General features: G+C 38.2%; 1 protein-coding gene across 2 annotated transcripts in view; it reads right to left on the bottom strand.

Annotated features, from left to right (window-relative positions):
• The window catches only part of ME2 (malic enzyme 2), a 49,382-nt gene that overhangs the window by 16,282 nt on the left and 20,543 nt on the right, over positions 1 to 12,557 (bottom strand). For both annotated transcript variants that reach the window (XM_043888921.1, XM_043888922.1), the window contains 7 exons: positions 11,332 to 11,493; positions 10,952 to 11,055; positions 8,287 to 8,396; positions 8,094 to 8,191; positions 7,683 to 7,796; positions 5,213 to 5,327; positions 2,660 to 2,802 (listed from right to left, as the gene is read on the bottom strand). In XM_043888921.1, the coding sequence (XP_043744856.1) occupies positions 2,660 to 2,802; positions 5,213 to 5,327; positions 7,683 to 7,796; positions 8,094 to 8,191; positions 8,287 to 8,396; positions 10,952 to 11,055; positions 11,332 to 11,493 (846 nt within the window). The remainder of the gene's footprint in view (positions 1 to 2,659; positions 2,803 to 5,212; positions 5,328 to 7,682; positions 7,797 to 8,093; positions 8,192 to 8,286; positions 8,397 to 10,951; positions 11,056 to 11,331; positions 11,494 to 12,557) is intronic.

Here is a 12,557-nt window from a genome sequence, read left to right as displayed (position 1 = left end):
AAGACTGATGCTGAAGCTGAAACTCCAATAATTTGGCCACCTGATGTGAAGAGCTGACTCATTTGGAAAAGACCCTGATGCTGGGAAAGATTGAAGGCAGGAGGAGATGGGGACGACAGAGGATGAGGTGGTTGGATGGCATCACCAACTCGATGGACATGAGTTTGGGTAAACTCCGGGAGTTGGTGATGGACGGGAAGCCTGGTGTACTGCAGTCAATGGGGTCACAAACAGTTGGACACAACTGAGCAACTGAACTGAACTGAAGCAAAATGGCAATATAGACTCAGAAGGAATTTTGAGAGAATATATGTGTCAAAATAAAATTTATAACAATGAGAAAAATAATGCTATATATATAAAGAGCATGAATATGAAGTTCAGAAAGATCTGAGACAGAGTTCTACTTTGGGAATAGTCTTCTAGGTTGCTTCACACTAATTTTCCCTTTGGTAATAGTGAGAAAAACTCTATTAAATGTATTAAACATATGTTTTAAGGAAGCAGGAGTGCTACCTAGAATAGGGAGGGTTGGAGATAGAGATGGTCAAGATTCAAAAAAGAGGAGAGCAAGACATTCGAACTCAGCATTTGAAGCTCTCCTCCTTCAGGTTAGTGATTTCAAAATGAAAATCTGTGGCTGAGAGCCTGAACAGCAAAGGTTATCAGGAGTCTCATGATGACAGAGAGAGAAAAAGTAAAGTTTAGAGACCACTAGGGGTGGAGATGGGGTGCCAATAAATACCCCAGGGTTTCTGACTCACACTCCAGAGAAAAGGTTAACTGTGAAAACAGATGAGGCCTCCCATGGACTACATCCTGATGAACTATGAGGAGCTACCCCAGAAAAGAGGGCTTCCTAGGTGACTTGGTGGTAAAGAATCTGCCTGCCAAGCAGGAGACACAGGAGAAACACATTCGATCCCTGGGTCGGGAAGATCTCCTGGAGAAGGAAATGGCTACCCACTCCAGTACTCTTGCCTGGAGAATCCCATGGACAGAGGAGCCTAGTAGGCAACAGCCCAGGGGGTCACAAAGAACTGGACATGACTTAGTGACTAAACCACCAACCACCACCACCCCAGACAAACAGTCTCTAGAAGGATAGGTAAAGTCCCTGTGGAGGAAGCTAACTTCATCTCAAGCCTCAAATTATTGCTACAATTCTTTATCTGCACTACTTAGCACTCAACAAGGAAGTGAAAAGCAAAAGTCAACTTACAAAGACAAGAACTGGATAACCAAGAAGAAAACAAAACACATACTAGAAATGTATTGATAGAGAGTCAGATATTTGTTACTATCAGATACTAACTAATTATAATTCATATATTCAAGAAATTAAATGACAAGACAAAATTTTAGTAGAGAACCAAGAGCTACACAAAAGCATCAAATAAACATTCAAAAATTGTCAAAACTGTGAAATGTGACAGGCCATGCACCTGGAGCCTATGCTCCACAAGAGAGGACACAGCAATGAGAAGCCCACACACTGCAGAGTAGCCCCCATTTGCCTCAACCAGAGAAAGCCCACGAGCTGCAATGAAGACCCTGCACAACCAAAAATAAATAATTAAAATTTAAAAAAAACACAAACACCAAAAACTGTGAGGTGTGATAATGATACTGTGATTATATTTTTTAAAAGAATTCTTAACTTTTGAGAGATATACTGTAATATTAATAATAAAATGATACACCTGAGGCTGGCTTCCTAATCTAAGGTGAGTAGGATGTCAAAGAAACAAGACTGGCAATAAACTGACCACTTCTGAAGCAGAATATTTTACAGCAGAATATTTGCTTGTACCAAGCAGAATATTGGTACATGATGGGATTCCCCAGTGTTCACCAGTAAAGAATCCACCTACAATGCAGGAGACCTGGGTTCAATCCCTGGGTCGGGAAGATCCCCTGGAGAAGGGAACCCACTCCAGTATTCTTGCCTGGAAAATCCCATGGACAGAGGAGCCTGGTGGGCTACAGTCCATGGGGTCACAAAGGATTTAGATATGATTTAGCAACTAAATAACAACAACACTGGTACATGAGGTTAAATTATATCATTCTTTCTACTTTTGTATATACCTCAAATTTTCCATAATAAAGAAACTTTTAACAGAGACAAAACACTAAAAACTAAGACATATGAATTATTCTTAAGGGCATGACTCAATAATTACTGCTATATATCACTGTTAAACAAGGTTTTAAAAATCACTTCCTGAACAACAAGGATTTACTGCATAGCAAAGGGAACTATATTCGATATATTGTAAAAACCTGCAATGGAAAAGAATACAAAAAACTGAAAAAAAAACAAAAAAACAAAAAAAAAACCCCAAATCACTTTGCTGTATACTTGAAACTAACACAATATTGTAACCAAATAAAAAGAAAAAAACCCACTTCCTAGAGCCTCTTAAAGGTCACCTGCAAGAACAATACAGAAAGTGATTACACTGTGGAGATTACAACTATATCCCTATGGAACAGTAGGGGAAAAATCCAACTATTCCAATGGTATATAAGCAGATACCTATAACTGGGATATAAACCAGTGGCAGTGGCAAAGAATTCAAAAGAACTAAAATTTAAACTCTTCCCTAATGGAGGGAAAATAACAGACATAACCATTTCATATTGTTATTAATACCTCTGTAAGCGTGTATGCTTCTTCAGCTGTGCACTCAGCCTGTGCCGTAGGATTACTTAATGCAAATATTATAGGCCTTTCATTGATTTCAGCCATCGCTTTGATTACACCAGGAGTGAAAAGTCGGCCAGCTCCTGCAACTCCTATAATAAATAAAGGGGGGAAAAAAGCAACTTCATTACAAGTAAAATATAGCAATCCCATCAACAGCATTTCTACAATAGGTTTAACAGAACAAAAGCACACATAAACTCCCATTACAAAGATAAGAGTTTGCATTGCTAAGGTAATTCCAATCTTACATCTGCAAAGAGAAATGATAAAAACACTAAAATTTCTACTTAAATATTTATTATCTACCCCAGACATAGTAAATTGTGAGAAAAAAACAGAGTATAAGACAACCTCCAGGGTCCACTGACAGTCCAGTGGTTAGGATTCTATGCTCCCAATGCAGGGGGCACAAGTATCCCTAGTCAGGGATACAAGTATCCTTGTTCCTTGGTCAGGGAACTAAGATTCCGCATGCTGCATGGTGCAGCAGGGAAAAAAAAAAAAGACTACCTCCATCACGTAATTGTGCTAATAAGCACAGAGCTTCAGTTTTAAAAGGGGACGAGTTCCGCAAACTGGCTATACAGTGTGAATGCATTTAACACTACCTCGCTGTATACTTTTAAATAGGTATAATGGCAAATTTTAAGTTATATATATTTTGCCACAATTAAAATTCTTTTTTAAATGAAAAACTTGCATCTCTAAATGTTAACTTGTTAAACTCTGTGGTACTCATTATAAAATAATAACAGTTTAGAAGGGAAAAAAGATCTTCTTGACTATAGTCATCCACGTTCCTGACAGAGATCAGTTTAATGAACTTTTAGTAAGCTCCTACAATGCCTCAGACACTGTATGTAGGTCACTGGGATATAAAAGTGAGTATAATGCAGGCAGCTTACAAGTTGAGAGGGAAAACAAGAGAGCAAACAGTAAATCAGAAAACTGGTCATAGGTGCTCAGGTGCAGTGTACAGAGGCATGGCTGAAGGAAGAATACTCAGCCCAGAGCGGGACTTGGCGGTGACAAGTAATGCCTCAGCTGAACACTTGTGTAGTTCATCCAAGGAAAAGGCTTACAATCAACAAAGAAATTTTAAATTCCATTTTATAAACTGACATGTAATAAAGAGAAATACTGATCTGGAGCCCAGAATTTTAGTGCTTCCTCTGTCACTCCTGGCTATATGAAGTACTCACAAAATCTTGGGCAAGTTGTTTAACAACTTTGTGCTTGTTCTTCTCATGGAAAAAAGGAATGTATACTCAGTGTTCTCCCATGTGGTCACATGAGGCATGTGGACATATTCTTAGGAATCCATGAGTTCTAACAGAATGAAACATTTTTTTTCTCATTTCCTTCATCCTCCAGGGTCAGAGTCAATGGACAGATTCTTAGGTTTCCATATTGAGTCAACCCACCCCAGTGTTCTTGCCTGGGAAATCCTATAGACAGAGGAGCCTGGCGGGCTATAGTCTTGTGGGGGTCACAGAAGAATCGGACATGACTTAGTGACTAAACAACAACAAACAACAAAAAATTGAGTTCTGAGAGAAATGCACTTACAGTCTTAAAGATTACTTCTCACTCTAAAAAATTGTGAGTTTCAATCAGTAAAGAACCTAATACAGATATCCTTTTCCTAACCATAAAAACTGTTCGTGATTTAAAACAGCTTACTACTTAAAATTCCATAGGGCTCCTCCAAGAAATTGGTAAAATACAAGAAAAATGATACATTCAAATCTTATAGCTGTATAGTATATGAAACAGTCCCTCTTTTAAAGACTCTTTACATTTTCTGTTAATGCCATGTTACACAGTCTGATGTCAGCTATTAAATGCCTGACTCTTAAAACATACCAAAAGCTTTCAGCTTTGTTGTCAATGAAAATCTTTGACTCTGCATAGGATTTTCTTGGTACAGTCTGTCAAATAACCTTGGTCTTTTTCAGGTTTTGAGCCCACCAGTCATACCAACTCTAAAAGCAAAGCATGAGCAATCACACAGCTTCTAGAAGTTAAAAGTACAAGCAAAATCTATTAACAGAACTGTATACACTGTACCTAAAAGCTATCACATACAACACAGGGAATACAGCCAACATTTTTAATAACTAGGAACGGAGTATAACCTTTAAAATTTCTGAATCACTATACTGTACAGCTGTCAATTATATGATATTACACATCAAGTGCACTTCAGTTAAAAAAAAAGCTATCACATCTACAGTGACCAATGGGAAGGGTATCCAAAAGAGGGGGAGTATAGGCATACATGTAGCTGATTCACTTTGCTGTGCAGCAGAAGCCAACGCAGCACTGTGAAGCGACTACACGCCAACAAAGACCAACTCAGAAACAAAGCTATCACAGAAACACATATGCTGAAAGCTAGCTAAAATATGTCACTTCATTGTTAGTGATTCTGCGTGGAAGTTATGCCTGGCATTATACAGGTAAGTAACAGAATGACTTGGCAACAACTTTACTCACCAATTATAGCTGAAGGCTTAAGTATATTGACTGCCTCTTCAAAAGTATCAGGTAGGCTCTCTGGAGCTGAGTGAGCAAATGGTTCCTGATGACTTTCTATTTTAGCTTTCCGCCCCTGAATTTTTAGATAAAATATAATTTTTTAGTAAATGTTTATTGAGGATTCGTTGAAAAGACATCATTATAAGTCACATATTGTTACTACAGTAAGAATGTTTCATTTTCATTTACATTTCTCTTCAACTCATTATCTTCCAATTCTTTCTTCATATTGACCATAAACCAAAATATAAAACATGCATCAAATTCCATTATAACTGAAAATTTCTAATCCCTTTCAAAAATTCATTTACTCTGTGAAATCTTCCTAAATCCAACAGGACACAAAGGCATACAATTCCTTATGTGGGCTGGCTGCATTTTAGAGCTTAGAATTTCATATTTCAGAAATGTCTTATGATAATATATCACAAGTGCTAGTTGCTCAGTCGCGTCTGACTCTCTGCAATCCCATGGACTGTAGCCCGCCAAGCTCCTCTGTCCATGGGATTCTCTAGTCAAGAATACTACAGTGTGTAATATATCACAAACACCCTCTCAGTGGGCACTCCACAACTGAACGGAAGTTATGAATGGTCACATCAAGTACAAAAGGTAAATACCCATCTTTGGTCTTGCTACTAAAGTTAGTAGGTGATTTCAGGTCTGTGAGATTTATTACCAAATGAACTTCAGGTAAAATTCAGGGATTTCAGAATTTCAGATAGATATTATGGACTTATACTACCAAGAGTTCAAGAACAAGAGGAAAGGGGAATTCTGGTTTAAGATAGCTGAATGAAGTAATATGCTTTCCTCACCAAATCCCAGGTCAAAACCCATGAAAAATAAACTCCTTAGTAGTGTCACAAGGGTGGGAGAGGTACCACCGACACATTAGAACAGTGATGAATTTCTCAATAGTTTAAAGCAAACAAAAACATGTTGAATGCAAAAACAAACCAGGATGACAAATCCATGTCCTTATTTTGGCAAATGAGAAGAACTCCCCTAGCAAAGGTGACTTTTCACAGCAGAGTTCCAGACAAGCCCCAGGTGAGGACCAGCAGGGGCTCAGAAAAGCAAAACTCCATCATCACTTGGCTGGGGAATTAACTAAAGGACTGAAATACAGCCTCAATAGATCCTAGTTCTCAGAACTAGGCTTCACATGCTTGCTCCCAAGAAGACCACAGCTCTTCCATGATGGCTTCATTCGGAAACTCTCAAAGTCTCAAAAAAGAGGGCAGTGTTTTGGGTCCCAAGAAGAGATACAAAGCCTAAAACTCATGCTAAACAAAAAACATATCCTGAACTTGCAGATGTACATACATTCATCCTAGACTTGATTACTGCAAATATGATAAAGAATCAAAACATTTATGAAAACAAACATCACAAACCAGAAGCACCAAACTCATTGCATACCAGCAAAAATATATACCAATGGTCTTCCAGGTCTTAATAACCCTTGCGTCTGACATACAAGCAAATATGGCAGTTAGAGCTTTGGGAGGACGCACAGTTGAATGACTAACAGCATAGGGTTCATAGTCAGGCTATTTGGGTGGAATCCCACCTCCATGACTTCTAAGCTTGGAAGAATGACCTGACCTTTTTAAACCTCTTCCCTCATTTGTAAAATTTCATAAAATTTTTGATAAGATCAAATGAGATTGGGGGGAAAAAAGGTTAAATAAGTTAATCACAATGTGTGGTGCTTTTTTAAATACTTAAAAAATTATTTAAAATTTAAACATTCAAGATTTTTCATTCATATACTTCAATTTTTTATTTCATTTTTTGTCCTAATAGAATACTGGTACTAACTAAGAAAAGATTTCAGGAACTAGAGCAAAGTAAATGACATAAACTTATTCCAAAGATGTAAATGATAAGTAGTTTATATATACGAATAAACACCACAAAAATATAACAGCACTGTGTACTGCATAAGCTCAATCATGAAAGTTTACCTATGCTTTGATGTGTTAAACAGTATAAGATACAAGGCATTTCTTAAGCTACTAGAAATGGTGATCAATGATAGGAAGGTGGGCAGGAACAAAGGATATGAAGTTGACCTGGGATAAACCTATCATCCATCATTTCACCTTAGGAATACATGCTTTTTTCTGGGGAAAAGGTCCATAGATTTCTATTAGAGATTATGATCTATAAGAGATTATGATTGCCAAAGGGTTAAAGGATTTCTGTTCAAATATCAGATGTCCTGCTAACAATTTAGTTAGGAACTTCTGACTTCCCATTAAAAGCCACCTGGTTTAGAAGAGTCAGGAGTCAGAAAATAAAGCAAGAGAGAATATATCTCATGCCAATATAGACATTATGATTTGAATATGAAAAGAAAACTCTAAAAATATCACTATAACAACATAATTTTGCTTCTCCAAGTTTTAGAATACCTTACCTTAAATAATAAACCAAACTTGTCAACCATCCAAATTTTCTTTCGTGCCTCTTCTTCTGAGAGGCCATTTTCTACCATAGCCATAACTATCAGATTTGCAATTCCAAGAGCAGCCTGTCCAACAAAATATAAATTTCAAAAACAAAGATTAGAGTGTGATGCGATATTATAAGTTACTTTACATATGAGAATCACATGGTATGAGAAATACTGGGTCTATTCTTCCCTTATGAAGCACACAAAACTCGATTCTTTGTGATATTCTTTCCAAAGATTTAAAATTACCTATTTCACAATAGAGATCTTGAATTTATGCCCTCTATCTCAACAAAATTCGAAGTTCATTATGCCCCATTTTCCAGTCTAACGGAGAGTGTTGGTTTTCAATCTTAAAAGCTCACAGAAACTTACCTCTCCTGCTCCAAGAAATAAGATTCTATGATCTGAGATCGGTTTCCCAATGACTTTTTGTGCTGCAAGCAGGCCAGCCAGAGCAACTGCAGCCGTCCCTGTGAGAAAAGTAAAACATGGTAAAAAATGGGCATACTAAAAAAAAAATTTTTTTAAGTAGGAATCAAAAACCTAAGTTTTTTTTTTGCTTTACCTTGAATATCATCATTGAAGGTACAGTATTTTTCTCGGTATTTTCTCAAGAACCTGAATGCATTATGATTTCCAAAGTCTTCAAACTGAATAAGTGTGTTCTGTCCATATCTAAAAAACAGCAAAGCCCGTTATGGTTGTGATGAAATACCACTTCTAAATATTTTTAAAATAATATACTAAGTTACTTCACTCAAGGCCACACTAACAATAGTCTGTGAAAGACTAGACTCAAAATATAGAAAAATCTATTATTCATTCAGAAAAATTTATGGGATGCTTAAAACGAATGAAGCGCCATGATGGACCAAAGGGATACTAATCTGTGCAAACTATTTCCAAGTGCCTGGAACTGTATAGTCCATGGGGCTGCAAAGAGTTGGACACAACTGAGTTACTTTCACTTTTCACTTTCAGGAGTGTGCCCAGCACATATATGCACAAATAGCTTCCTAAAAAGGAAGAAATTTCTGTCTGAGTCTCAAAAAGTATGTATTTGATATGTGAATTCTCACTACATTCACAGTTAAACAGCAGCACAGTATATATTACATAAGCAGTTTAAAAAAAACGCTGTATGAGTTCACTGGCGTTCAAAGGAAGCTATCAATCACCTTGGTGAGCTGAAGTACGGGGAGGCATGAAAAGGAGGCGGAACTTTATTTGGGTCCCAAAAGAACAACAGAAAGTAAAGTGGTAGGAAGAAATACAAGGTCTATTTTGCTGCCCCTGAATTTTCAAACCTGGCTACATATTTCAGGGTTTATATGAAAGTCTAAGGGAGAAGTTGATTAAGGGAGGTTGGAGCCAGATAAGGGAGAATTCTGAAAGCAAAACTGGGGAAGGCAACTTTTTTCTGTGTCTGATGTAGAATCACTGAAGGCTTGAGAAGGGAAAAATTCATCTAAGACTCCCTGGAGGAAGGATAAAGCTGCCAGTAAGGCATAGCACATATCAAGTGCACGGAGAGATGAGAAAGAAGGGAAAATACCCAGGAAGGTACTGAGGCATGAGGACAAGAAGAGGTGAAGCAGAAGCCACAGGAAGTGAAAGGGACAATTATGAGACATCAGAATGAACAAACAGAACTTGGTGATGAGGACCACACCCGGGAAGAGGGAAGAGCTGTTGAAATGCCAAGGCAGCCTGGATGACTAACAAGGGGAAGGGGAGGGGGTAGTAATGTCTGGGATGATAAAAAGTTTAGTTTTAGACATGTCAACAACTTTGGCTCTGAAAAGGAATTAATTTTTAGGATCTTCCATGTACCAGTAATCTAAAAGGTAGGGCAGGGAAGCTTCCGGGGCAGTCCAGTGTTTAAAATTTCATGCTTCCACTGCAAGGGGCACAGGTCTGAGCCCTGGTTGCGGAACTAAGATCCTGTATGCCACCAGGGGCAGCCAGGGAAAAAAAAAAAGGTAGTGCAGGGCTAGATCATAAAAAGTTTGGACTTTACCCTTCGGCAATAGGAAAGCAAGCAAAAGAATGACATAACAAAGAGCATGTTTTTAAAAGACTAATCTGGTGGTAAGGTGGAGAGGAAATGGAAAGGAGAGAAGCTGGTGGAAGGTTCTGAAGAATCCAAAAGAGACATGAGGATCTGCAGAGAGGCTGTGGCAATGGAAAAGAAAAGATGTATTTCTGAGGCTTGTAAGGGGTAGTACCAACTGGACGCGAGGACTGAATGACACTATATGGGGCTGACAGAAGAGGAGGAAGAGTCAATGATTAGACCAAGATCAAAAGTTTGGTGATGAGGATGCATGCTACTGCCATTAACAGAGGCTAGATTTATTGAAGATAGGCAATGGTGTCTACCTGCAGTGTGGGAGACCTGGGTTTGATTCCTGGGTCGGGAAGATCCCCTGGAGAAGGAAATGGCAACCCACTCCGTACTCTTGCCTGGAAAATCCCATGGACAGAGGAGCCTGGTAGGCTACAGTCCATGGGGTTGCAAAGAGTCAACACGACTGAGCAACTTCCCTTTCAGGCAATTTAGAAAGGGAAAGAGATAGCAACAAAACCTCTAGAGGGAGGATTCAAGCTATTGGAAATGCAAGCCTCAGAGGAAGGTGGGACTACAGAGATAGGTTTTCATGGGCTGAGGAGTCATAAGCATAAAGGTCATAGGTTACATGACTCAAAAGAGAAAAGAACTATATACTCACCCGCATTTAACAGAAGAGAACAAGAAAAAAAATCAGTGGAGATGACAAAGGAAACAAAAAAGGTTGGAGAAAGACTAAGTCAGGAAAGTCTTTTAGTTCAAGAGAAGAGAGAATTTCAAGGATGTAGCAGTGGAAAACCTGCTACAGACAGGAGGAGAGAGAAGACCAAAATTTAAAATATGAAAGCAGCACAAGAATTTCACTGGAATGGTGGAGTGAGCCTGGATGCCGAGAGCTGAAGAACTGCACAGTGAGGGTATTACTTAGGAACAGTGAGTGCAGACTTCAAGATTTCAGTGTGCTCAGGATGTCAGATAACTGAGGAAAGCAAAGCAGAGGGCATCACCGCATATCAGCACATGGAACTGGGCAGGAAAGAACCAGAGTTCTCAAACGTTTAATCTCCCCTGCCTATCTTCACAGGAGATTAAAGGAAAACAAAACAGTGGTTCTTTTTTTTTAAGATGCTTTCATATACTCAAACTTTAGAAAAAATACCTGTCAGTAATGGCCTTCATAAACTCATCAATTAGGTCATCGTAACGCTGTGATCGATCTCTTTTCTGATATAACCCCATATAAAATGGATCCTTTAAGAGGGCCTATAAAACAGAACATAAATGTGAAAGCTTTTTGTTACATAACCAATGTAAACATATTCTGTAAAACAGAAACTGTAAAAAAATTAATAATTGTAAAAACTATTGCTCTTCTTCAAAAAACTTTTAATAGTATTAATCTACTGTTATTCATATAGACATTAAAAGAAGTTTAAGACAAAAGCTAACATCTAATCACAGATTTTTCTCTTATCTTTAAAAGAGGGATGCAATAAAGCTGTGGGAGAAGGATCAGAGAGGGAAAGTAATTTTACTCACCGGATTATCAGTTCCTACATCAATACACACAGGCAGACATCTATCAGGCCGTATTCCTGCACAAGCTGTATACAAACAAAGTTTTCCTACTGGAATTCCCATTCCATAGACACCCAGATCTCCAAGACCTAGAATTCTCTCTCCATCAGTTACCACGACAGCCTTAATCACAAAAAAAATACCAATTAAAAGTTGTCCAAAATGGAGCACTAAACAAAAGCATTTTTAAAAAAGATTCTCTTCATCACAAAATAGCACGTATTCTATTATTCCATTCACATGAATACGTAAATCTACAGAGAAAGAAAGTACATTAGTGGTTGTCTAGGGCTGGGGGGAAAGGAATGACCACTAATGGGTACAGGGCTTTTCTGGCGGGTGGGGATGAGGGAGCTGTGATGAAAGTCTTCTAAGTTATGATGGCTGCACAACTCTGAATATACTACAAATTACTGAATTTACATTTTAAGCTGGTGAATTGCATTGTCCGTGCATCATATCTCAGAAAAGCTATTAAAGCAAAAAAGAAATTGAAAAAAAAAGATTTTTTTCACATATTTTCACTCTCACTTTAAAAAATAAAATTGTTTCTTAACTTTCAAAATAAACCAACCAAGAATACTTAAAATTCCAGGATTTCTAGACCCTAGATGTAAAAAGGAGAATTAACTAGATTTGATTTCCCCATCTTTGGTTTAGAAGTAGAATGCTTCTGACTAGAAAGTGTTCAGTGTCAGTCACTCAGTCGTGTCCGACTCTTTGCGACCCCATGGACTATAGCTCACCAGGCTCCTCTGTCCTTGAAATTCTCCAGGCAAGAATACTGGAGTGGTTTGCCATTCCCTTCTCCAGGGATAGAACCTGGACCTCCTGCTTTGCAGGCAGATTCTTTATTGTCTGAGTCACCAGGGAAGCCCCCTGACTAGAGGATCAACTTAAATATGTTCATAATGACTGAACAGGTGAAGAAGGAACAAACTTCCAATAAGGATTAATCCTAAAAGAAAAATAAGTAAGTAAGTGAAGTCGCTCAGTCATGTCTGACTCTTTGCGACCCCATGGACTGTATAGCCCACCAGGCTTCTCTGTCCATGGGATTCTCCAGACAAGAGTACTGGAGTGGATTGCCATTTGGAGTTTAGAAATCACATGCTACTCCAAACAACAACTGAAGCCAAACAAGAAAAACTTCAGCAATGGTGAAAAAAATCTAAAATAAAAAATAT

The sequence above is a fragment of the Cervus elaphus genome, chromosome 27 (genome assembly GCF_910594005.1).
Source record: "Cervus elaphus chromosome 27, mCerEla1.1, whole genome shotgun sequence".
Taxonomy (NCBI): Eukaryota; Metazoa; Chordata; class Mammalia; order Artiodactyla; family Cervidae; genus Cervus; species Cervus elaphus.
This window is presented reverse-complemented; position numbering and strand designations above follow the sequence as displayed.